This window comes from Aquarana catesbeiana, linkage group LG01, assembly GCF_042186555.1.
Source record: "Aquarana catesbeiana isolate 2022-GZ linkage group LG01, ASM4218655v1, whole genome shotgun sequence".
NCBI classification, from domain to species: Eukaryota; Metazoa; Chordata; class Amphibia; order Anura; family Ranidae; genus Aquarana; species Aquarana catesbeiana.
In genome coordinates, this window is record NC_133324.1 from 142,536,755 (window position 1) to 142,564,228 (window position 27,474).

General features: G+C 42.1%; 1 protein-coding gene across 3 annotated transcripts in view; it reads left to right on the forward strand.

Moving 5' to 3' along the window:
- Positions 1-24,901, forward strand: part of SMN1 (survival of motor neuron 1, telomeric) — a 39,251-nt gene extending 14,350 nt beyond the window's left edge. The window contains exons 4-10 of one of the 3 annotated variants that reach the window (XR_012243387.1): positions 825-1,025; positions 4,066-4,209; positions 4,783-4,854; positions 6,702-6,812; positions 14,576-14,654; positions 24,306-24,645; positions 24,755-24,901. Coding sequence is in view for 2 of the 3 variants with exons in the window: in XM_073624400.1 (XP_073480501.1) it covers positions 825-1,025; positions 4,066-4,209; positions 4,783-4,854; positions 6,702-6,812; positions 14,576-14,632 (585 nt within the window). In the remaining variant the exon portion in view is untranslated. Of the gene's footprint in view, positions 1-824; positions 1,026-4,065; positions 4,210-4,782; positions 4,855-6,701; positions 6,813-14,575; positions 14,655-24,305 lie in introns of all 3 variants that reach the window. The other 2 variants (XM_073624400.1, XM_073624401.1) reach the window with 2 other exon arrangements.
- Positions 24,902-27,474: the final 2,573 nt, after the last annotated feature.

A 27,474-nucleotide genomic window follows, 5' to 3' on the forward strand; every position in this document is an offset into this window, starting at 1 on the left:
ATTTCATTTTAAGAACATTCGTTCCATTTTCTAATCGTTTTCGACCACAGCGATGGGAAAATTCGAAGGAGCAGAATGGAAAACTTCTTGGTCAAAGGAATTTTTCGGACAGTGTATGTGGTTTTCATGCAGAAATTACATTCATTTTAAAACTGAATGTTAAAAGCAAGTGAAATCTTCAAACAACATTCTTTCATTCAGCAAAGATTTTTCGTATGAATATTCTCGTCCAAATATCGATAGGTATTTGGCTCGGTTCACACCTATGCAGTTTGCTTTTGATCCGTTTTTGCACATACAAATTTGCTGCGATTTTGTGTTTTTGCCTTCTCTTTTTTTTTTTTTTTTTTTTTTTTTTTTTTTGCCCAATTTGTTATTGGGCAGATTAAAAAATGCAAATCACAGTAAAAACATACAACATGCTTTTCTGCAGCTTCTCTATTGAACCAAAAAAAGCACCCTTCTGTGTTGAAAAAAAGTCCCTGACCCTTTCGAAATACGCAGCAGCTGAAAAAAGCATAGATGTGAACGTGTCCCATCGGAAACCATGTTACATGAACTGTAGTCTTGTCTTATTCCATAAAATATCCCAAAATGAGGATTATTACCCTTGTTTTTGTGATGGAATGGGATGTGAAGTTTTTTTTTTTTTTTTTTTTTTTGTCTGTGTTTACTGATTTGAGCGAGAGCTTTCTGATTGCGTTATTCCCTCATTATCATAACCTGTATGTTGTACTATCTCATTACTGCAATCATTCGTTTTAAATTTCAAATGTTTATTGCTTCCTTACGGGCTCAGTTCTTGTATATCTTTTCTTTTAAAGTGGAGAGTTGGAGACTCGTGCAATGCCATTTGGTCGGAAGATGGCAATCTTTACCCAGCTACTATCTCTTCTATTGATGCAAAAAGGGGAACATGTATTGTTGTGTATACCGGCTATGGCAACAATGAGGAGCAAAATTTGACAGACTTGCGCTTCCCTGACAGTTCAGAAGCAGATAGTGATCATAAAGATCAAGTGCAGGTAAGAGGTCTGCATGTTTCACTGTGTTCGTTTGTTTTTGGGCTGGTTAAAAATGAAGCAGGATTAAAGTATGATACAAGCATTTCTGGCTGTGAATATTACACTAGGCAAAATGTGACTGCAAAGTGGCCTCAGCACAGCCTTAAAGTGGTTTTAAAGGCACAAGGTTTAAGCATAAGGTAGACCCAAATAATCAAAGGGGTCCGTGGAGTCATCCCTCTGTTGTGGATATGCAGCGTTTTCTCTGTAGTCCCAAAGTGCTAGATGTATGCCGGCCGGCAGCAAAGAGGAACAGCGAAAATGAGGCTTGGTTTTGTCAAGCTTGACAATGAGCGCAGCCGTCACGTGACTCACGGCGAGCCAGCTCAGGAAGCGCGTTGCATATCGTGTGACATCATCAGCTCTCGCCGAGAAACTGTTTGCAAACCAAGCCTCGTTTTCGCTGTTCCTCTTCGCTGCCAGCCGGCATACATCTAGCACTTTGGGACTACACAGAGAAAACGCTGCATATCCACAACTGAGAGAGATGACTCCACGGACCCCTTTGATTATTTGTGACTACCTTATGCTTAAAACCTTCTCCTAAATGTGAGTGCAAACCTTGCTGTTGCTGTTTTTTAATAAATTGTTTTAAAGTCTGCACTGCCTCCTTGTTTAATAGCTCTTGCACACCCCCCCCCCCCCCCCCCCCCAAATGCATACCTGAGCCAGATCTTGACCCAGCAATGTGCACAAGAGTAGAGTCTCTCTTGGTTCTCCCTCTTCATTGGTTCAGATACAGCAGCAGTAGCCAATCACAACCAGTACCAAGGGAGTGTCTTGCTATGGGGGCGCTTTGAACCATGTATCAAGACACCAAACATGATGGGATGTTCATGCACTTTTAAATAATTACATGAGAATTTAATTATCTGGATAACAACAAAAAAAACTCCAGTAATATGATAGCACTAAGCTCATCATACTCCGCAATATAATTATGGAATAGTCGAAAAGTAGACAACACAACCCCAGCTTCCTCTAGTCCCCAGCATGATGATGAAGTGTTTAACCTGCTGTAAGAATATTGCTGTATTTACGAGGCCTAAGCTTGCTATGTTTAACCACTTCAGCCTCGAAAGAATGTACCCCCTTCCTGACCGGGCCATTTTTTGCGATACGGCACTGCGTTGCTTTAACTGACAATTGCACGATCGTGCAAAGCTGTACCCAAGCCAAATTTACGTCCTTTTTTTTCCCCCTACAAATAGAGCTTTCTTTTGGTGGTATTTGATCACCTCCTATGGTTTTTATCTTTTGCGCTAAAAACAAAAAAAATACGGACTATTTAAAAAAAAAAAAGCAATATCTTTTACTTTTTGCTATAATATCCCAAAAAAATATATAACAAAAAAAAAACAAACAAATTTCTTCCTCAGTTTAGGCTGATATGTATTCTTCTACATATTTTTGGTAAAAATCGCAATAAGCGTATATTGATTGGTTTGCGCAAAAGTTATAGGGTCTACAAAATGGGGGATAGATTTATGGCATTTTTATTTTACTAGTAATGGCGATCTGCAAATTTATTATTTTTTTTAATCAGGACTGCGACATTGCGGAGGACAGATCGGAAACTTTTGACACTATTTTGGGACCATTGACATTTATACAGCGATCAGTGCTATAAATAGCCACTGATTACTGTATAAATGTCACTGGCAGGGAAGGGGTTAACACTAGGGGCCGATCAAGGGGTTAAATGTGTGTCCTAGGGAGTGATTCTAACTGGGGGGGGGGGGGGACTGCCTGGGTGAGGAGAGTGATTCGTTGTTCATAAGCATTAGAAACAACAGATCGCTCTCCTCACCCCTGACAGAACGGAGATCTGTCTATTTACGTATATTCTCTCCTTCTCAGGAGCAGTCGCGAGTAGCCTGCGGTCATCGGGCCGCTGGCCACGCGCACGAGCTCCTGTGTCACGCTGCCGCCACGCGCGCGCCCTATACTCCTTAAAGCACCCGCCGTACAGCTACGCTGTTTGCGCAGGAGTGTCATTCTGCTGCCGTCAATCGACAGCATGCGGTCGGCAAGCGGTTAAAGATTTTAATTACGATGCACATATGCAACAGGTTGAAGGCAGATTTTTTTTTTTTTTTTTTTTTTTAACAAAGAACTCCTAAAAAAACATGTCATATTTATCTGCTCTGTTCAGGGGTTTTGCACAGAGCAGCCTCGATCCTCCTCTTTTCAGGTCCGCAGCCGGGGCTCCTGGCCCCTCCCTCCTGAATGCCCCCATAGCAAGCGGGGGCATTTTAACAGGTCACATTACATAGGACCCCTTATTTGATAGCAGCTTCACAAGCTTGCATCCATTGAACTTGTGAGTTTTTGGACAGTTTCTGCCTGACTTTGTTTGCAAGATGTCAGAATAGCCTCCCAGAGCTGCTGTTTTAGACACTGGAATCCTTAGGACTGTCACTGCCTCCTGCTCTTTGTACTAGTAGAAAACATCACCATTGAGGTGGTGACCTCAATGTCGTCCTCTTACGAAGTATATATTCCAGCACACTCCATACAGCTTTATGCCAGACCATCAGTGGGTGCTATGGTGAATGACAGATGGCGGCATCAAACTAGTAGAAGACACTCCTTCCACAAGTCTCATTTTAACTGGCATGTCACAGCTCAGTATAAAGACAGATTTCAGTTAAAGTGTCTTAAAAAAAAAATAAAAATAAAAGCAATTTTTGACTTTTCAAACCTGACATAAGCAAGGGGTATTTTATATTTTGATTAGAGTAGTTCTTAAACATGGTCTAGTTAAATTGCAGCGTTAAACTACATTGTTGGCTATTCCTGCTGCAATTGACAGCACTTTCATGCTCTGCTGAAAAATGGATAAATAACTTGTATTTACATATTATAAAGTATTGCCAACCAATCTTTCATCATCCAAAGCTGTTGGGTAGAATCTAGTATTAGTAGTTGTAGTTGTTGATGTGGTAAATGTTGTTTTTTAGAGTGACACTTGCATACTTTGCTAATGTTTTATGTTCAGGATGTGAATGGCGAGGAACACTCAACGGATGACAGTGACAGGTCATCCAGAGACTCTGAAAGCAGAGATCACCGTACTGCAGCTACAGCAAAGAATACCCATTTCCCACCAGCCCCGCCTCCCTTCATGCCAGGTTTTGGACGGGTAAGGGTGCAGACTACATTTTGTGACAGGTGGTGAGCTGTAATTTTCACACTTGACATACCGTTCCGTTATGCATGTTTCTGGACAGTTAGATGGGTTTTGTTTAAATGGCAGGCTCTATTTTTTTATTATTATTATTATTATTGTTATAGAGAATTGGAGCTGTAATTTAGACAGGGCAGGGTGTCCACAGCAAGAATTTGTCTTGCACAGAGATGCATTTCCATGCATTTGTTTTTAATGTCCACTCTGTAGCGATGTCTAACTTCTTGGGAGAGGTAGAACAGTGCATTGTCCTCCTGAAATGCAACTTAATCCTTGCCTGAGAATGTAAATAAAAAATAAAAAGTCGCCTAATTCCCCCCCCCCCCCCCCCCTTTATTTATTTATTTTTTAATTTTTTTTTACACTTTCTTGCTTGCATAGTAATCCATTCACATTGCTTAGTACACAGAACTACCCAGTTGCATCAGCCATCACACGGGTCTCACTCAGAAATGTAATATACAGAATTAAATGGTAGCTTGATTTGTACTTGTGCAGTAGCAGTGATGATCATTTATGTATTTACAGCCTGGTGAGAACTCTAGTCAAGCACCTCCATTCTTTCCTGGCTGGCCTCCATCATTTTCTCCAGGCCCACCTGTAAGTCATTGTCTTCTCACAGTATAGGCACCATGTATAAAGAGGTAACAAAAGGCACAGTTCTAGAGTGTGCCTTCATGGCAGATTGTTTTTAAGAAGTATCCTCAGCATTTTCTAACATGATGATATCCCTCTCAGATGGAGCTATGTAAAAGTACCAATAACCCTGATTTTTAACTTTTGTAAAAATACTTCTTACAAAAATTTTTTGCTAAACATGACACTTGGCTTGCCTTAGCTTGCTTTTCTTTTTCCATAATACATTTTCTATTCAATGCTTGGCTTGATTTTTTTTTTTTTGTTTGTTTTTTGTTCCTCTTTATACATATATCTATTATGTTTACTATTATTTTGTTGCCTTTTTTTTTTAGTTTCACAACATGCAAGATTTATTTATTTTTCTTGCCCATAACCAAGACAGTGTGAAGGCTGGAATTCCATGCGTGAATCATGTGTTGACATACCAGCTACCCAATATGGAAATTTTGCATTCTTCCTTGTTTGAACATAGCAAGGCTTTCAAATATAAACAATAGAGAAAAGACTAAACATTTGACAGATAAATTATCCTGACTAATCCTAGCATGTCCTCCAGAATCCAAAAAAAAAAAAAAAAAAGTGAAACTTCCCCACATCTATAGAAATACTGCAGTCACTAATGTTTAAAGCACAGCAATGTAACTCTTATCTCAAACATAGATTTGTACTATGTAATTTGGAAACTTAGGGGGAGATTTTAAGTGTTTTTAAAGCTAAAGTTTAGCTTAAAAAAAATAATTTACATCTTTAGTCACATCACTTTCCTGTGATTTAAAGTGGTTGTATACCCCCTTTTTTTTTTTTACCTACAGGTAAGCCTATAATAAGGCTTACCTGTAGGTAAAATGGATATCTACTAAACCTGTATTGTTTAGGAGATATCCGCTTTGCATGCAGCCGCTGACGTCGGCGGCACATGCGCTGTGAAGGTCCGGCAGAAGTCTCCCGCGCGGGAGTGACGACATCGCAGCTCTGGCCACTTGCAGCACCGGAGCCATGAACCTGGAAGACACGCAGAGGGGAAATGTCAGCTCCCTCGGCGGTGACTGGGATCAGCTTCCGACGCCTCGTTCTAAGGTAAGTATTTTATAATGAGCTAGTATGCGGTGCAGATTTTTACAGGTTTTTAAAAAAAATAATAATTTTGTGCGGGTATACAACCGCTTTAAGTATGTTCCATGTTGTGCAGGTAGCTGGGTCCTGGAGAGATCTTCACTGCAGGGATGCCTGCCCTCTTCCTGTTTCTGACCTTCCAGCGCTGCAATGGTTAATGGCTTCAGGTACAACAGCAGTACAGATGGTCAGACTGACTGAGAAATTCTTTCATTGAGTACACTGCTTGTAACATGATCTGTGATTGGGGAGAGTTCTGATCATTCACAGGATTCTCTCCTCCATTCACAGATCATGTTACAAGCAGTATAATCGATAAAAACTTTTCTCAATGGAGGAAGGAGGGGGCGTGTCCCTTCAATCTTCACTGCTATTGTGCCTGAAGTCTAGAAGCTGTAATCATTTGCATTTCCGGAAGTTCAGAGCCAGAAAGAGGACAGGGTATATTTGTAGTAAACATTTCCCCAGGATCCAGCTGACTGCACAACATGGGACATACTTCATTAAAGGTAAGTGATGTGACTAAAGCTGTTGGGATCTTTTTTTCTTTAAATACCTCCCAAATGCTTAACTAATGCCTGCTATTAATGTCTGTCAACAGGCTATTTGAGCTTTCTGTCTGCAGAATTGGCAGGCAAAAATGCAATCTGTTGTTGTTTTTAAAAAGTCTCGCTCTCTTGTGTTTTGCTGTTTAGCTGATACCCCCTCCTCCTCCAATGGGCCCTGATATCACAGAAGATGATGAAGCCCTGGGAAGCATGCTAATTGCCTGGTACATGAGTGGCTATCATACTGGTTATTATCTGGTGAGTGTACATTCTGCTGCTCATACTTGTTGATTATAATTGCCTTACTTTTTAAATTACCAAACTGTTTTAGAATTTGTTGCTTTATAATAAAACAAATTGTTTACCTAACAGCACTTCTAATGCTTTTAAGCCCTCATGCACACAGGCTGTTAAAAAAACGTTATGAAAACGCCAGTATCTTTGCAGTGAATTTTTTTAACTTTTTTCAGCTTTTTTCAGCGTTTTTGCAATAGCGTTTCTTAGCGTTTTTGAGCGTTTTTCCGCGTTAGCGTTTTTGAGCGTTTTTGAGCGTTTTTCAGTGTTAGAACGTTTTTACAGCTGAAAAACGTCTTTCAGAACGCACTGGTCCTGGGTTTTTTTTTACAGCTTAAAAACGCTTATGCCACTTGCAGCTCAAAAACGCCTAGGTGGGCATGAAGCCATAGACTAACATAGACAGGCCTTTTTAAGCTGCAAAAAAAGCTCAAAAAAGCAGCTGTAAAAACGTCCATGTGCATGAGGACTTAAAGGGACCTTTTTTAAGTTAAACAAAAAAAAAAAAAGCTGTTGTAGGGTAGTAAATCACATTATATGCACTACACAGTAGTTATCGTATTGCCCTTAAAAGGACTGTGGAAACGAAAAAAAACCTGCTCTTGGTTCGACAGGCATGACTTCAGCAATTCCCGAACATGCCAAAACTTGCCTGTCCTTCCTGCTTCCCTGTGGGACAGTCCAAAGTTATTGGAGCTTGCCTCTAGGAACAGCATGGGATTCGTGGTAAAATATAAAAGGTGTTACGCTGAATAAATATCCAAACATGTCACACTTTAAAATTGCGTCCGCTCGTGAAATTTTGCCAAACTACGGTACCTAAAAATCCCCATAGGTGACTGCTATCGGGTATGGCGGTGTTCAGGATGCTAGTATGGGGTATGGTGGTGATCAGGATGGTGGTATGGCATATGGCTGTGATCAGGATGCTGACTTGTTGCATGGCGTGAGCACTGGAGACACTGAGATAGGTGACGGGTTGGCTGCACACTTTTTATTGTTCTTACACTAGGGGCATTGATCAGGGACACTAGGGCAAGCTGTCACTGCAGTCTGTGAGTGTACATGCACTGTGACAGGCTGCTGTACACTCACAGGTTGCAGCAATGGTTCACAGTTGATCCGTGAGAGCAGAGAGAACCGATGTTTACTTTCGGTTTCCATTCATTACTATGTGATTGCTGTGATTGGACACAGCAGTCACATGGTACAACACCATATGAACACCCGGAGACAGAGGTAATGTGTTCCGTTGTGTCAGAGGGACACACGGATCACCGGGCTCCCAGGTGCGCGCTCTGTGAGTCACATAGCAGCTAGCGATGCAGGCTGACGTACAGTTATGTTAACCCGCATCGGCGCTGCTTCCCGTCTGCCCACAGCCTATAAAACAGTGGACGGGAAGCAGCGCTGATGCGGGTTAACGTACCTTTACGTCAGTCTGCATCGATCACGAGAGCGCGCACCTGGTGATTTGCGTGTCCCCCGGAACAGGTTAAATTGTATTTCCACTTCTGCATGTCATCTTCTGTCATATTTGACAAAACCCCACTATATGTATATAATATATATATATAAAAAGTAAGCAGCAATTTTTAAATATTTTAATTTTATGCCATGTGAATCAGAATATGTAACAAATATAAAGTGTTATTTCAATCGGTCTGCAAAAGTGGAAATACACTTTAAAGGGGTTGTAAACCCTCAAGGTTTTTCACCTTTAATGCATTCTATGCATTAAGGTGAAAAACATCCTGTCATGCAGCAGCCCCCTTTTTACTTGCCTGAGACCCGTAATTCCCGCAATGAAAATGAGTACACCAGCTCCAGCCGGTGTCCCGTGTCCTGATTGGATAGATTGATAGAAGCGCAGCTATTGGCTCCTGCTGCTGTCAATCAAATCGAATGATGCGGGGCGAGTCCTGTCCGTCAATATGTGCAGCAGCAGGACTTGGGAGCTTGCCCGCACGGGTGTAGCGAAGGGGATCGCTTCTCCGGGGCCCTCGAGAAGAGGAGAAGCCACCAGCGCCACTGAGGGATCCCAGAAGAGGAGGCTCGGGGCCACTCTGTGCAAAACTGCACAGAGGAGGTAAGTATGATATTAAAAAAATAAAATAAAGAATGACAGGGGGTTTAGTAACCCTTTCAGTTTAGTAGCTTAGATTCTCTGTGAGGAACTACACAACGTGATTGGTTCTAATTTAATTCTGAAAGCCTCCTGTACTAATTCCATTATTATTTCCAGATAAGACTTTGTTTAGGTTCATAGTTACATGCGGCACAATCATTCCTTTCGGTGTGTTTTGTAGAGTGGTGTGTGTGTGTGGTTTTTTTTTTTGTTTTTGTTTTTTTTTTTTTTTGTTTTTTTTTTTGCGTGCATTCACACGTCAATTTGGTGCGCTGCATTAAACCTAATCCTGTGTGCTGCATCTTTGGTGGTGTTTGCACCAAAACACACCTTCCATGGGCATAAGTAGAAAAAAAATCGAAACCATGTCTAAACTGAGCTACGATTGTAGCTGAAAGTGGGACTAAAGTTGCAAAACAAAGCAAAAAAAAAAAAAAAAAAAAGCAGGGAGCTTTTTTTTATTGCAAAATAGACTTCCTATGTCTCTTTGGCAGTAGAACAAACTTATTGCATGTTGGCACTCTTCTACTGAAGGCATACAGCTCAGTATATGTTCTTGACAAACTGTCAGCGTTCCTGAATAAAAGACTCAGTGCACATGTGTGGGAGTCACGTCATTCCTGCTGGCCAATTGGGACAAAACCCAGCACCCGAGAGAAGCCTGGGTGGAAAGATGCTAGAGGTGCAACAGTTGCATTTCTGGAATGGTGAGTATACTACAGACTTTACTTCTGCTTTAACCACTTCAATACCAGCCACTTGGACACCTTCCTGCCCAGGCCAATTTTCAGCTTTCAGCGCTGTCGCAATTTGAATGACAATTGTGCGGTCATGCTACACTGTACCCAAACAAATTTTTTATCATTTTGTTCCTACAAATAGAGCTTTCTTTTGGTGGTATTTGCGAGCGCGATTTTTATTTTTTGCGCAACAAATAAAAAAAGACCGAAAATTTGGCAAAAAAAACAAGTTTTTCTTTGTTTTCTGTTAAATTTTTTTGTAAATAAGTAGGTTTTCTTCTTCACTGATATTTGGCACTGACGGGCACTCGTAGGCGGCACTGATGGCTACTGATGGGTGGCATGGATGGACACTGATGGTTGGCATTGCTGGGCATCCCTGTTTTGCAATGTAAATATGATGTGCCATCAGCAGCGTTTGATATATCTAACGGAACTCGCCAGGGCTGCCCCCTTTTCCCCCCTTTTTGTCATTGTGATGGAGCATTTAGCATTCGCCAAAATGACTCCATACAAGGCATACACACGCCATCCGCACACCATAAGCTTTCATTGTATGCCGATGACTTACTCATCTATGCTCGCCAGCCCCATATAACCCTCCCTTCACTTTTCTTGGAATTCCAACGCTTTGGAAAACTAAGTAATTTTAAACTCCAAGACAAGAATTTTAAATCTCCAAGACTGAGGCCCTCAACATCTCTCTTCCTGCATCTACTTTGTCCTCCCTCCGATCCAACTACTCTTCCTTTTTTTTTTTTTTTTTTTTTTTTTTTTTTTCTCTTTATTGGCAGACCAAGGGCATCACTTACCTGGGAGTGATAATACCGGTTAACCTTTCCAATCTTTTTACATTAAACTATATTCTCCTCCTCTCCCGTCTCCGCAAAGACCTAGCTTCCTGGGGGGATAAAACTATTCCTTGGTTTGGACGCATAAATACCCTCAAGATGGATACTCTACCCAAACTGCTTTATCTATTCCAGACCATACCGGTCATCATACCCAAATTATTTTTCTCTACCCTGCGCTCTCTCTCCATTCGCTTCTTGTGGAATAAAGGATTATGTAGAATCAAATTTAAATCACTCACACGGCCAAAACTGCAAGGCGGTACAGGCTTGCCAGATTTTGAGCTATATTACAAAGCCACATTAATTGCGCGTATAGTTGAATGGTTCCCACGACCCTTTCAAAAAGCCTCGGTCATGGTTGAACAGGATATGCCCCCCGTTGATCTAAGGGCTTTACTTTGGGGTTATAGGAGCAACTTACCGGTTTTAGCCAACTCTTCTCCTCTAACTACAGCTGCCCTTGTGCTCTGGTACAGGAGAGGACTATGTGAGATTCTGTCTTCAGATCCATCTCCTTTATTACCACTTTTTGATAATCCAGCCTTTCCACAAGGTATAGGGGCTCACGCTCTAGGCTCTTCTCCGCACCTCCTGGCCACAAGCTCATTCCTTCGTTCATGCGGACAATGGAACCCCAAATATCCCAACGGGAAACCAGGACTGGCTCACCTCCCTACACCTCACTACCTTCACCAAACATCTTTTCAGTTCCTCTCAGATCCATCGCCCCCTGACTGAATTTGAACACCTAAGTTCCCTTCAAGAATTACCTAGACATTTACTCTCACACATTTACAGTATGATTCAAGCTCTCACACTAAATGACTTACCCATTTACACTGGAATGTGGTCGGCAGACTTGGGAAAGACCATCTCCAGAGTGGAATGGCAAACTGCATTCCATTTCGCACACAAGTCCTCAATCTCTCTTGTTATTCACAAGAGAAGAATTTTAAGGTTTTGTCGAGGTGGTACAGGGACCCTGCCACTCTATGGAAAATATTCCCCTCCACTCCGTCTACCTGCTGGCGATGTTCTACTGCAACATGATCGTACCTGCATGTGTGGTGGGAGTGTGATCGGATCCGTCCTTTCTGGAAACAGGTATCCCAGGTTTATGAAAAAATTTATGACGATCCTTTGCAATTGACCCCTGAAATAGCCCTTCTCTCTATTCTGCCAGGATCGATTACCTCTCAAAAACGCAGTCTCCTCCGCTTCTTCCTGTCTGCTGCTCGCCAACTTATACCTCTTTTTTGGAAGACAACGACTATCCTCACGTTGGCCCTTTGGACCTCCACTATGAATGATATCATGCGTATGGAGGAGATGTTAGCGCTAGATAATGATACTTACGAGAAATTCACAATATTATGGTCTGTCTGGCGATGCTTCTCCTCCTCAGACACGCTGGTTACTTTACTCCCTGTCACCCCTACTCCAACCTCTTCCACTAATTTGAATGTCCCCTGATCCCTGATTTATCCTTGCAACCGATAAACTAGAGTCCTTCCTCTCCATTTCCAGCCAGCAGACCCCCCCCCCCCCCCCCCCCCTCTCTTCTACTCCTTCCCCTTTTCTTACCCCTGTTCGTCCTCCTATCTTTTATCCTACTCCTCCCCTTTTCATTTTCCCTCTTTCCATTTCACCATCTTGATGTTTGACATAATCTGTTTATATGATCTACTACTCAATAGCTGCCCGTATTGCTGTGGGCGATAGCCATTTGGCGCTCTGGTTGTCCTTTCACAGTATAATAATTTTATGTCAACTGTATTATTTTCTTTTGTTTCTTTATACCAATAAAAACATTTTCAACTCTAAATATGATGTGCCAGTCAGTGCCCATTTGTGGGCACTGGTTGGCATATTTTGGGCATTTTTTTTTTTTTTTACATGTGGATGGCCAATGGGGGATGAATCTGGCCATCCACATGCTGGGTGCTTCCCTGGTGGTCTAGTGTGGGCATCTGAGGGGGGGGGGGGGCTGCGCTGATGAACAATCAGCACAGACCCCCCCCCCCCATGTCAGGAGAGCCGCCGATCGACTCTCCTCTACTCGCGTCTGTCAGGCGTGAGTGAGGAAAAGCCGATCAACGGCTCTTCCTATTTACATCTTGATCAGCAGTGATTGGACACGGCTGACCATGTGGTAAAGAGCCTCCGCCGAGATCGGTGTAGCGTTGTGTCAGACTGACACACCGCACCACCGATCCCCGCGATACGCGCCCCCACAGGCACGCGCCGGCATGTTATCCTGCTGGACGTCATATGATGCCCAGTCAGGATAACTGAACCACCGCCCGGCCGTCAATCTGCTATAGGCTGGGCGGGAAGTGGTTAACCACTTGCCGACCGACTCCTGTACATATACGTCGGCACTTTAAAGATGGATATCTTGGTAATGGCAGCAGCTGCTGCCACAACCGGGGTATCCATCTTTTCAGCCGGCAGTCCTGTTTACGATAGTGGTGGTCTCTGCGGCGGATTCACCGCTATCGGCGGCGGGAGAGGGGCCACCCACCGCTTACCGGAGCAGTCGGCGAAGGCGATCGGGACCTGTCCATGTCTGGGTATGGAGACGAGTGAGGGGAAGAAGAGACATCAAAACGTCAGCTCCACCCATATGTCTTAAAGGGCCATTTTTTTGTTTGTCATTTTTTCAAATGACAATTTTTTTTTTTTTTAATTGCATTTAAGTCCAAATATGAGATCTGAGGACTTTTTTGACCCCAGATCTCATATTTAAGAGGACTTGTGCTTTTTTTCTATTACAAGGGATGTTTACATTCCTTGTAATAGGAATAAAAGTGACCCTTTTTTTTTTTTTTTGTTTGTTTTTTTTTTTTTTTTTTTTTTTTTTTTTTAAGCAGTGTAAAAAATTAATAAAATCAAGTAAAATAAATAAGAAAAAAAAAATTTTTCAAAGCGCCCCGTCCCAACGAGCTCGCGCACAGAAGCGCCCGCATATGAAAACTGTGGTGAAACTACACACGTGAAGTATCGCTGCAATCGTTACCGCAAGAGCAATAATTCTAGCCCTAGACCTCCTCTAACTCAAAACATGCAACCTGTAGAATTTTTTTAAACATCGCCTATGGAGATTTTTAAGGGTAAAAGTTTAACACCATTCCACAAGCGGGCGCAATTTTGAAGCGTGACATGTGTCAATTTACTCAATGTAACATTATCTTTCACAATATAAAAAAAATTGGGCTAACTTTATTGTTGTCTTATTTTTTTTTTTTTTAATTCAAAAAAGTGAATTTTTTTACAAAAGTGCGCTTTTAAGACCGCTCCGCAAATACGGTGTGACCAAAAGTATAAAATGGCAATGACCGCCATTTTATTCTCTAGGGTGTTAGGGAAAAAAATGTATAATGTTTTCGGGTTCCAAGTAAGTTTCTAGCAAAATAACTTGTTTTTAACGTGTAAAAAATAACATATAGTGTAAACAAGTGCAGCGCTAAAGAAATAAAAATCTCAGTCATTAAGACTATTAAATGCAATTCAACCAGTGGCTATGCGACCAATAAACTGAAAAAGCACAATATGAATGACTATCTGAGATTTTTATTTCTTTAGCGCTGCACTTGCTTACACTATGTCATTTTCTGCATGAGTTGATCAATTGCTGTGCTGGCTGCTTATTTTGTTTTAAAGGGACAGCGCGATAGATACACACCTTTTTTTTTTTTTTTTAACTTGTAAACACCGAGTCTGAAAAAGAGGCCTGTTCTTTAAGTGGTTCATGGTCTATTTTCAGTCCTAGCTCCCACTTCAGTCTATGCAGTTGCTGACTTGGACTAAAAGGGAACATTGTTCTTTTTTTGATCTAGCTATGCGTTTTATCATCCTATGTTTTACACAGCTGGCATTTGCTGAATTGACTGACGAGGTGTGGTTTCTGGTGGCTTTCATTATATTGTCGACAAGCATGACTGAGCAGATTGCAAAAATGATTTCCTTTTTTCTTCTATTTGATTCCATTTTCATATTTTATAGGGTTTAAAGCAAAGTCGAATGGAAGCTTCATTTGGAAAATATCCACAACCAAAATAGGAAATCTAAACGTCATTAGCATGTGAGTGCACAGTGTTTAAATCTGCTTCATAGTCCTCTACCGTCTATACTCTGCTCTGAAGTCCTTTGAATGTGGCATTATACAAAAACTGTTATTGTCAGCAGTGCTTCCTCAGCTAAAAGATGGGTACCTCCCCCATTTTTTCTTTTTAGAAACTGATATATGGAATGACTTTGTCATGTCAGTGTGTTATTTGTTTAACCACCATGTATTAACTTCCTTCCCCAACATTTTCTTGCTATATTATAACAGCGTAAAGGCACTGAAGTTTTATAACTAGGCTGCCAATTATAGCCTGGGTAAGTGCAGAAGAGGTCAGGTACCACAGTGTTTAGTTGCCTGTCCTCTGATTACCATATTTGTGAAGAAAGTGATCATCCTAATGCAGGTAAAGTTTGTTATTGTAACACTTTCCCCATCCTCAGTCATGTTGTGTATTCTGAGGTTGCTTGGCTCCAGGGCTGAGCTGCGACTTCCAACTGCCCAAATCCTGGAAAGAAGATAATGAGCTGTTGTGAGTGGTTCCTAATCATGTGATTGCCAAAACGGACTAGTCCTATTGATTATAAGCAAGGATTATTAACTTTTTACAGTAACAGAAGTCCTAATTACGCAGACGAACTGCCAAGTACCATGGGGGTAGTTGTCTGTGTTTTCTAAGTCTTGTCTTTTTGGGGTGATTTTGATGTTGATCCATTGCTGGGTCACCACAGTCCTAGTATAGTAGCAGAGAATGAGCCATAGAAATAAGCTGAAAGGCAAAAAATATGCCATTACATGCACAAAGGAGGATTTAATTACTACATGATCTAGCTTGCCTGCATGACATGGGGCATACTTCACAGGTAAGTAGGCCTGGTTCACACCTATGCATTTTTTTTTTTTTTTGTGCATTTTCAGTTTTGCACACACCCTACAGTCCATTTAACATGGTTTCCTATGGGTCATGTTCACATATGTGCATTTTATGGAAAGGCCGGGGACTTAGTTTTGATCCATTGAAGTCTATGGAACCAAAAACGTGTTGGAAAAACGCAAACGACAACCTGCATAGGTGTGAACCAGCCCTAAACCTATGGTGATTTTTTTTTTTTTCTCCTTTTACCTTCTGGTTATACTGTCGCCTACTAGAGGATTGGACACTGGCAAAAAAAAACAAAAGAAAACTGTCGATCAGCCCAGGATGACACTGTGCAGGCCAGTCAAGTTCCTTCGCCCAACATGTCTTTATGATCCTTGCTTTGTGCACTGGTGCACAGTCATGTTGAAACAGGAAGGGGCTATCCCCAAACTGTTCCCACTAAGTTGTATGAAATTGTCCAAAAGGTCTTGGTACGTGAAGGGAGTTCCCTTCACTGGAACTAAGGGGCTAAGCCCAACCCCTGAAATACAGCCCCACACCATAATCCCCCTCCACCAAATGATTTGGACTAGTGCACAAAGCAAGGTATAAAAAGACACGGATGAGCGTGTTTGGGGTGGAGGAACTTGATTGGCCTGCACAGGCCTGACCTCAACCTGATAGAAGACCTTTGGGATGTATTAGAGCAGAGACTGCAAGCCAGGCCTTCTCATCCAACATCAGTGCTTTACCTCAGAAATGCACTTCAGGAAGAATGGTCAAACATTCCCATAGACACACTCCTAAACCTTGTGGACAGCCTTCCCAGAAGAGTTGAAACTGTTATGGCTGCAAAGGGTGGGCCAACTCAATATTGAACCCTACAAACTAAGACTTTTGATGCCATTAAAGTTCTTGTGCGTGTAAAGGCAGGCGTACCAATGCTTTTGGTAATCTAGTGTATTCCTGCTGCCTGCCTTCAGTGACCTTGGTTACCTCCTGCCATCTATCTTCTGCAAGCTGTCTGGGTTTCATGAGCACCTGAGGCCTTACTCCTTACCATGAACCTATATGTTGCCTTACCAACATGTGGTCACAACATAACTGATTCTAGACACTGGGATGACAGTCTCTCTGTATCAGGTGCCCTCCACTCACATTATACTAACAGCACTGATACTGCTTGTTGTGTGCCTTCTAAAGGTGCTGAATCTGCAGCTGGAATCATGTTATCCTCTGCTATTAAAATCTGTTTCATCCATTGGGTGTGGCTAAGACTGTCTTCCCTCTCCACTGAAGTTTTTATCATGGTCCTTCAAGACTTTATGACCAAAATCACCCAGTTATTTGCAGTCTCTGAGCAGAGATCACAAGTGTGCTTCTGCAAACTCTCCTGCACGTTCTATATCTGAATTGCCCATGACCTTGGCAACCTCCATGGAATCGGCCAGAGAATGTGTTTCTGATTTGCGCTAATCCTTGACCGATGAACTTCTCCCTGAGGTGTTGCAGTCCACTGCTTTTACTCCCAAAGTAAAGAAGACTATTTTGACCCTTATTGATGCACTGTGCACCACTCAGAAATTGAAGGGATCATCCTGTTGCTTCTACCAGTGCAATTTCTAGTCTTGGGTCTTTTAAAACTCTCAAGGCTGCAAAAAACATTCCATGTGCACCATCTTTTTAATTATTTCTCTGTAGCAACTGAAAGCATCAAGATAAACTTTAACAAGGTGCTTACTTTTCTGGTAGAAGATGTACCTGTCATTAAGGTGGTTATAAAGACTAAAGGCTTTTTTACATGAAAGTATTCTCTTATGTGCAGCGCTCCTATAAATACTAACCTGAGCCTGATCTCAATCCAGCACTGTGCCTGAGATCAGCAGAGCTGCTCTCTCCTCACAGGAGACTCGGCAACACCAGGAGCAGCTGTAGTTATGAAACAGCCTTATTCCAAAATAGATTAAATTCATTATTTTCCTCAAAATTCTACAAACAATACCCCCATAATGACAACGTGAAAGACATTTGTTTGAAATCTTTGCAAGTTTATTAAAAATAAAAAACAAAAAAATCCCATGTACTTAATAAGTATTCACAGCCTTTGCTCAATACTTTGTTGAAGCACCTCTGGCACCAATTACAGCCTCATGTCTTTTTTGAGTATGAGCTTGGCACACCTATTTTTTTGCAGGACCTCTCAAGCTCCATCAGATTGGTTGGGGAGTGTCTGTGCACAGCCATTTTCAGATCTCTCCAGAGATGTTCAATCGAGTTCAAGTCTGGGTTTTGGTTGGGCCACTCAAGGACATTCACAGAGTTGTTCCGTAGCCACTCCTTTTATCTTGGCTGTGTGCTTAGGGTTTTGTCCTGTTGGAAGATGAACCTTCGCCCCAGTCTGAGGTCCAGAGCGCTCTGGAGCAGGTTTCTCAAGGATGTCTCTGTACATTGCTGCATTCATCTTTCCCTCGATCCTGACTAGTCTCTCAGTTCCTGCCAGTGAAAAACATTCCCACAGTGTGATGCTGCTACCACCATGCTTCACTGTGGGGATGGTATTGGCCAGGTCATGAGTGCTGCCTGGTTCCTCCAGACATGGTGCTTGCCATTCAGGCCAAAGAGTTCAATCTTTTTTTTTCATCAGACCAGAGATTTTTTTTTTTATAAGGTCTAAGTCCTTCAGGTGCCTTTTGGCATACTCTAGGCAGGTTGTCATGTGCCTTTTACTGAGGAGTGGCTTCTGTCTGGCCACTCCACCATACAGGCCTGATTGATGGAGTGCTGCAGAGATGGTTGTTCTGGAAAGTTCTCCTCTCACTACAGAGAAACGCTAGAGCTCTGTCAGAGTGACCATCAGGTTCTTGATCACCTCTCTGACTAAGGCCCTTGTCCCTGATCACACAGTATGGCTGGGCGGCCCGCCCTAGAGAGAGTCCTGGTGGTTTCAAATTTCTTACATTTACGGATGATGGAAGCCACTGTGTTTATTGGGACCTTCAGGCTGTTTTCACACTGAGGCGCTTTACAGGCGCTATAACGATAAAAATAGCGCCTGTAAAGACCCTCTCCTCTTACTCCAGTATGAAAACCCGAGGGCTTTCACACTAGATTGGTGTGCTGGCAGGACGCCAAAAAGTCCTGCAAGCCACATCTTTGCAGCGCTGTAGGAGCGGTGTATACACCGCTCCTAAAGCGCCCAATGGGCAACGACGCCAGAATAGCGCTGCTGCAGCAGTGCTTTGGCAGGCGGCTTTAACCTTTTTTCGGCCGCTAGCGGAGGTTAAAAGCACCCCCGCTAGCGGCTGAAAACCTCCACTAAAAATAGCGGCCCTTTACCGCCAACGCCCCAGTGTGAAAGTAGCCTAAGTGCTGCAGAAATGTTTCTGTACCCTTCCCCAGATCTGTGCCTCGATTCAATCCCGTCTGAGGTCTTCAGACAATTCCTTGGACTCTGACATGCACTGTTAACTGTGGGACCTTATATAGACAGGTGTGTGCCTTTTCAAATCATGTCCCATCAACTGAATTTACCACAGGTGGACTCCAATCAAGTTGTTGAAACATCTCAAGGATATTCAGTGGAAACAGGATGCACCTGAGCTCAATTTTGAGTGTCCTAACAAAGGCTGTGAATAAGTTTGTTTTATTTTTTAATTCTTTTTTTTTTTTCGTTTGTTTTTTTTGCAAATAGATTTGCAAAGATTTCAAATAAACTTCTTTCACCTTGTCGTTATGGGGTATTGTTTGTAGAATTTTGTGTTTAAATAATGAATTTAATCCATTTTGGAATATGGCTGTAACATAAAATGTGGAAAAAGTGAAGCGTTGTGAATATTTTCAGGATGCACTGTAACATGTAATTAAAAAACCAAAAACAAACCTTTTTCAATCGCTTTGTGGACCCAACCAATAAGCATCTAAACGCCATTTCTAGAGCTCTGTTCTCACTGGTGGGTCTTGCCCTTCATCCAATTCAAGCTGTGACCTTGCTATGCCAAACCGTGAGAGTGTTCAGAAAAAAAAAATCTACCTGCTGATTTGGTTGATCTTTCCTTTTTATAGTGCATGTGAAGCAGATGGCTGCAATGGTAAATCTCAGCTGATTTGCTGGAAGACTCCCATTTAATTTCTCTCATGTCGGTGCATTTGCATAGTGCACTTTAGCTGTACTGTGTGGCACTTTGAGGGACAGTGTCTAAGACCTGCTCATTGACCACTTAAGCCCCGGACCATTTGGCTGCCCAAAGACCAGAGCACTTTTTGCGATTCGGCACTGCGTCGCTTTAACTGACAATTGCGTGGTTATGCGACGTGGCTCCCAAACAAAATTGACGTCCTTTTTTTCCCCACAAATAGAGCTTTCTTTTGGTGGTATTTGATCACCTCTGCGTTTTTTTTTTTTTTTTTGTTTTTTTGTTTTTTTTTTTTTTTTGTGCTATAAACAAAAAAATGGCCACAATTTTGAAAAAAACGCATTTTTTTACTTTTGCTATAGTAAATATCCCCAAAAAATATATAAAAAAACGTTTCTTTCCTCAGTTTAGGCCGATACGTATTCTTCTACATATTTTGGTAAAAAAAAATTGCGTTTATTAATAAGCGTTTATTGACTGGTTTGTGCAAAAGTTATAGCGTCTACAAAATAGGGGATAGTTTTATGGCATTTTTATTATTTTTTTTTTTTTACTAGTATTGGCGGCGATCAGTGTCCTGTCACTAGGCAGAACGGGGAAATGCTTGTTTACATCAGCATTTCCCCATTCTTCCTCTCTGTGAGACAATCGTGGGTATCCCCGCAGACATCACACTCACGGAGGTTGCGGCGGGCGCAAACCGTTTCTTAAAGGGCAACGCACAGGTACGTTAATCTGCATGTACGTGGCCTTCTGCCAACGTATATCGGCGTGAGCCAGTCGGTTCTGCTTGAAATAGCTGATCACTGCCATTACTAGTAAAAATAATAAAAATGCCATAAATCTATCCCCTATTGTGTAGACGCTATAATTTTTGTGCAAACCAATCAATATACGCTTATTGTTTTTTTTTGTTTTTTTTTTTTAATAAAAATTATTTTTCAAAAATGTAGAATACATATCGGCCTAAACGAGGAAGAAATTTTTAGTTTTTTTTTTTTTTTTTTTTTTTTTTTTTTATGTTTGGATATTTATTACAACAAAAAGTAAAAAAACGTTTTTTTCTTTCAAAATTGTCGTCTGTTTTTTTTTTTTTTGTTTGTTTATAGCGCAAAAAATAAACCGCAGAGGTGCTCAAATAACACCAAAAGAGAGCTCTATTTGTGGGGGGAAAAAAGGACATTTTGGGTACAACGTCGCACGACCACACAATTGTCAGTTAAAGCGACGCAGTGCAATATTGCAAAAAATTGCCTGGTCATTAAGGGGCAAATCCATCTTATCCGGTTAAAATATATATTAAAAAAAAAAGAGGGAGGGGGGACAAAGTATAATTTGTGGTGTTGGTGTGTTTTTTTTTTTTTGTTTTTTTTTTGTTTTTTTTTTGTTTTTAAATCTCTATACAGAGATGTTTTATCTTTCATTTCTTTCTTTTGATTAAAAAACTTTGTTAATGCAGCAAATAATCATACAGGTGTGTGTGTGTATATATAGCAAACATTGATAGGGCTGAATACAGTAACAATCTGTCAGAGGTATACAATGCATGTCTTCAAATATAGCCAATTGCACTGCACCATTACATAACCGTTAAGGCAAACTTTTAGCACTTGGTTGGACAAGTTGCAAATCAGAACACAGTCTTTTACTTTTCCTCTCTTTGCTATCGGATTTTGCTACACCAAGTGTTTAACATAACAGAACTGAAACTTTTAACTGTTTTCCCTTCCCCTCCCACCCCACCTCTCCATTTACTTCTCGCTTTTTTAGAGTCGCAATAGTCTATCCATTACTAGTGGGGGGGGGGGGGGGGGGGGGCGAGAGCCGGATCAGGCAGCCATGACTGCCAGATAAATTCAAATTTTGTCATGGCATTCTGTGACGATAGGCCAGTTCTTCCTTAACCACTTGCCATCCGCGCTATGGCCGAACGGCCACATCGCGGACCTGAATTCCCGGGAGGCTGTCATATGACAGCCTCCCTTGTGCACGCGCTGTACGCGCTCCGTGATCACCGAGTCACTGAGACGCGGATGATCACCGATCCGAGTAAGGGGCCGGTCCCGGCCCCTTACCATGTGATCAGCTGTCAGCCAATGACAGCTGATCACATGATGTAAACAAAAGATCGGTAATCGTGAGTAGAAAAAAAAAACGATCACCGGCTCAGATGAGAGGGACAAAGGTCCTAAAGTGGAAGAGGCACACCTGCCTCATCTTTGCCAGCTAACAGTGCCCACAAGTGCCAGCTATCAATGCCCACCAGTAGTGCCAATCAGTGCCACCTAGCAGTGCTGCCTATCCGTGTAACAGATCAGTGCCCATTATTGCCACCCATCAGTGCCCATCACTGCCGCTTATCAGTGCCGCCTCATCAGCGTACATCAATGAAGGAGAAAAATTACCTGTTTTAATTTTTTTATAACAAAATATTTTAAAAAATTATATATATATTTTTTTATTTTAATTTATTTTTTTAATTCAGTCTTTTTACATTGCGGTTTTTTTTTGTTAAAAAAAAAAAAAAAAAGAGGATCAAATGCCACCAAAAGAAAGCTCTATTTGTGGGGAAAAAATGATAAAAATTTCATTTGGGTACAGTGTTGTATGACCGCGCAATTGTCATTCAAAGTGCGTCAGCGCTGAAAGCTGAAAATTGGTCTGAATAGGAGGGGGGTTTAAGTGCCCAGTAAGCAAGTGGTTAATCAAGAGTGAGTTTATATACAGTATACAATCCATTGTTTCCCTGCAGGTACAGTAGGTGCCATCTGGTGTCTAGCTATAAGCTTTCTAGCTAGGTATAGTAGTTTAGTAATCATAATGTACATTCCCCTCTGGTATATCTCCTCATAAGTCCCTGCCAGTAGATACACCAGAGGGGTGGAGGGCACTGGTACCTGTGCCAGCATCTTTTATTTCTAAGTGATCACATACCTCTGTTCTCAGCTGCTGGTGGGGGTGAGGGTGGAGAAACGGTAGTGCGCTTGTCTTCCAAGCGAATGGCTGTGCAGAGGGGGTGTGTCAGTACAGGTTTGATCATTGGAGAGCAGGCTGAGTTCCCAGCACTGCCAGAGAACTGACCACGCTGTGCTTTCATGCCTAGTGTGGTCAATTTTTAATAGGAAAGCAGAAGGAATGGCAGGAACACCAGGGATATCACACAAAGGAAGCAATACAAAGAGAACGGGATACTTTTTCGTGCAAGTACATGGTACATCAGGCACATATCAGGAATATGAAGTGTTAAGTTTACATATTCTTTAAGGAACAGACTGCCCATGGAGCAGGAGTGGAAGATTCACTTTCACCTCTTTTTCTCTAGGCAGTCTTAAAATTTTCAGGTTTCATATCGCTTTGTTTCAGTGACGATGATCCCCAGTACAAACGAGGAACTCGGACAGTAATTACTTTAGAGGGTCTCACCCTACCCCATTTTATCCAAAGCCCAAAGTTTTTACACTTGAATTTTATACATATTTGAATAACTATGTTAAATAGTATGATGTTTGTCATTTTTGTTGATGTTTGGTTTTTCAGCTTATAGCAAAGAAAATGCACACATAGTAATAATTAAAGCAGTATTCTAAATAAAATTGTACTTTTCTCTTGAAACCGTGTGAAAATCATTAGACTGACACATGAAAAATGTTTGTACTGGTATGTGAGAAAGCTGTGTCCATGTTTTGTATTTGATTAAACATGACAATGGTGTGGTTCTTTTTTCCGCGCAGTCGTTTTATCTTCGTACAGGTTAAACTTCGCTGGTTATTTGAACCCTGAGAGACCCCTTGACTTGGACCCATTGCAGCCCAGAACTGTAGAGTACATTAGTATTATCCTAATCGTGTTCATTGAACCCTACAATCAGCTTAGTATTTCCAGACTTTGAGACAGAAGGCCTGGCAGACCCTGCTCTTCTGGGACAGCCAAAGCCACCCCCAAATACTAAGTCAGGGAAGCCATCCTGAAGAGACAACCCCTTGAGGCAGGGGAGGAAGGAGTATGAGGGCCACATAACCCCCCCCCCCCCCCAGACATCAGGGTAAGCCCGAGGACTTGATCTGTGGAAAATCGCATACAAAAGTGAAAAGTGACATACAGTGGGAGAAAAATAACAAAGTGGCCGTGCCAAATAGTGCACTGGCCGGGCCCTGAGGCCTGTTAAGCAAAAATTGCTTAACAGGCTTAAAAAAGGTGCAGTACAAAAGGGAAAGCATCATTTGGTGCTGTGACCATGTGTTCCATTCACACAATGGGGTCCCACACCCCGGTGTTACTAAGAGCACCCATAGGGTGACCACTCCCAGGGGGCACAGGCACCGCGATCCCTCTGCCTTCCCAGCCCATGGCCCGACAAGGTAGAACGTTCAGATCAGGAGGTAATGGGCTCTTCCAGCTATCCTGGGGGAATTCCCCCTGTGCCCAAACTGCCTGTGGGTGCCCGGTTTCTGATCTAGCCGGTACCAACTTTCCAAGCCCCCATCACTCCAGCAGCTTTCGTAGCCGGCTTTGATCAGGATAGTAGCACAGCGCCACCACTGGAGCACTGATAACCGCTACTACACTTGATCTTAGCCAAAAGGCTGCAAACGTACTGTAGTTGTCCTTTAGAAGTATGCTATTATGTTTTGAATGACTTCTTTAAAGATCTTTAATTTTCTTCACTTGTGATCACAGGCACCATCTCTCCTAGGGAGAGGACCTGCTTCTGGGCAACGGAGACATGAAGACATCTTTTTGAACTGTTGCTGTCATTTAACACATATAACTGTCGCCATATAGCAATATGTTTTCCTTAACTTGTATGAAGTCTGTGTAATTGAAATATTTCGGTTTGTTTAAAAAAAAAAAAAAGTGTTTTAAAATGCTGCAAATAAAATGTATTACAATGCATTTTTTAATCATGGCATTTTGTGAGATCTTTTGTTTCAATCATCTTTCATTCCCCACCATAGCCAATTCAGTAAGCCAGAATGTAATGACAAAGTGAAACAGCCCATTTTAGAGCAGGATGAAGGTAAAGTGGTTGCAAAATTGACCAATCCTTTAAATCCTGTTTTTTTTTTTTTTTTTTTTTTTTTTTTTTCATGCTTGGTTAATAAAGTGTGTTATCTTTTATTTTATAGCCAAACTGCTCTGCTTAACATGAAGACCTTCATATTTTGGTTGATCTCCAAAGCTCTGTTTATCATAAATTCTAGGTTGTTGAAAATTAGTTTTTGATAAGTAATATGTTTTGTAAAGAAATAATAAAACTTTCATTTTGTCAGTTTTCCTTTTGTTTGAGTTTTTTTGTTTTTTCTTCCTAATTTTTTTTTGTCTACATATGTAATGCATAGCTGAGCAGGTGACACTGATTTTTTTTTTTTTTTTTTTTTTTTTTTTTTACATTTTTGCTAATGTGTGAGTGTATCATTTATTTCTGATGATCCTATTCTGATTGATATGTGAGCAAAACTATGTCCCCTTGTTATTCATGCTGCTGTCAACCTGATTTTCTTCTTAACCACTCTAGGTCGACCCTATAGCAGTTTTACTGCTACAGGGCAGCACCTGTGCACATGTCCCAATATACAGTATCTCACAAAAGTGAGTACACCCCTCACATTTTTGTAAATATTTTATTATATCTTTTCATGTAACATCACTGCAGAAATTACACTTTGCTACAATGTAAAGTAGTGAGTGTACAGCTTGTATAGCAGTGTAAAATTTGCTGTCCCCTCAAAATAACTCAACACAGCCATTAATGACTAAACCACTGGCAACAAAAGTGAGTACGGCCCAAAGTGTCAACATTTTGTGTGGCAACCATTATTTTCCAGCACTGCCTTAACCCTCGTGGGCATGGAGTTCACCAGAGCTTCACAGGTTGCCACTGAGTTTCTCTTCCACTCCTCCATGAGTACATCACGGAGCTGGTGGATGTTGGAGACCTTGCGCTCCTCCACCTTCAGTTTGAGGCTGCCTCACAGATGCTTAACCAGTTGCCGCCCGCCCACCGTCATATGACGGCGGGGCGGTGCAGCTCTTGTTCTGGGCCGCCGTCATGCGCGTCCGCACCATGTGACACCGATCTGTGTAAAGAGCCGCGTCCGCCGTGTGATCGGCTGTGTCCAATCACAGCCAGTCACATGTAAACACGGAGATGCCGGAAATCGGCTCTCCTCACCTAACACTGACCGAGTGCGAGGAGAGGAGAGCCGATCAACGGCATCTCCTCACAGGGGGACAGCTAGGGAAGTACTCAGGGCACTAATCATCAGTGCCCTGATTACAAGATATAAAGTGCCACAAATAAATAAAATGCCATGCCCACCAATGCCAGTGGTCAGAGCCCACCAGTGGCAGCAATCAGTGCCCATTAGCCATGCCAGTTAGTGCTGCCCATCACTGCTGTCCATCAATGTCTGCCTCTCAGTGCCCACCAGTGCTGCCTATTAGTGCCCATCGTAGCCGCCTATCAGTGCTCATCAGTGCCCATAAGTGTGGCATATTAGTGCCTCCTCATCAGTGCCCATAAGTGCCACCTCGTCAATGCCCACCAGTTCAGCCTACCAGTGCCCATCAGTGTCGCCACATCAGTGAAGGCGAAAAATTAGTTACAAAATTTACTGACAGAAAAAGTAAAAAAACTATTTTTTTTTTTTCAATTTTTTTTTTTTTTTTTCTGTAAAAAAAAAAAAAAAAAAACCAGCAGTGATTACATACCAGCAAAAGAAAGCTCCTATTTGTGTGAAGAAAATGATAAAAAATTTGTTTGGGTGCAGTGTAGTATGACCTCGCAATCGTCATTCAAAGTGCGCAAGCCATTTTTCAGCGCTGAAAAATGGCTTGGGCAGGAAGGGGGTGTTCGTGCCTGGTATGCAAGTGGTTAATAGGGTTTAGGTCTGGAGACATGCTTGGCCAGTCCATCACCTTTACCCTCAGCTTCTTTAGCAAGACAGTGGTCATCTTGGAGGTGTGTTTGGGGTCGTTAACATGTTGGAATACTGCCCTGTGGCCCGGTCTCCGAAGGGAGGGGATCATGCCCTGCTTCAGTATGTCACAGTGCATGGCATTCATAGTTCCCTCAATGAACTCTGTAGCGTCCCAGTGCCAGCAGCCCCAGACCATGACACTCCCTCCACCATGCTTGACTGTAGGCAAGACACACTTGTCTGTGTGCTCCTCACCTGGTTGCCGCGCTTGACACCATCTGAACCAAATAAGTTTATCTTGGTCTCATCAGACCACAGGACATGGTTCCAGTAATTCATGTCCTTAGTCTGCTTGTCTTCAGCAACCTTTTGTGGGCTTTCTTGTGCATCATCTTTAGAAGAGGGTTCCTTCTGGGATGACAGCCATGCAGACCAATTTGATGCAGCGTGCGGCATATGGTCTGACAGGCTGACCCCCTTCAACCTCTGCAGCAATGCTGGCAGCACTCATACGTCTATTTCCCAAAGAAAATCTATGACACTGAGCAAGTTCAATCAACTTTGGTCGACCATGGCGAGGCCTGTTCTGAGTGGAACCTGTCCTGTTAAACCACTGTATGGTCTTGGCCACTCTGCTACAGCTCAGTTTCAGGGTCTTGGCAATCTTATAGCTTTTTTTTTTTTTTCTCCCCCCAGATCCTCAAAGCGTTCTGTGCCATGTTGAACTTCCAGTGACCAGTATGTGAGAGTGATAACACCAAATTTAACATGCTTGTTCCCCATTCACACCTGAGACCTTGTAACGCTAACCAGTCACATGACACTGGGGATGGAAAATGGCTAATTGGGCCCAATTTGGACCTATACACCTCGCAGAGGGTGGTGCAGAAGGGAGAGGTAGATAAATTCCTGAGGAATCTGGAGAT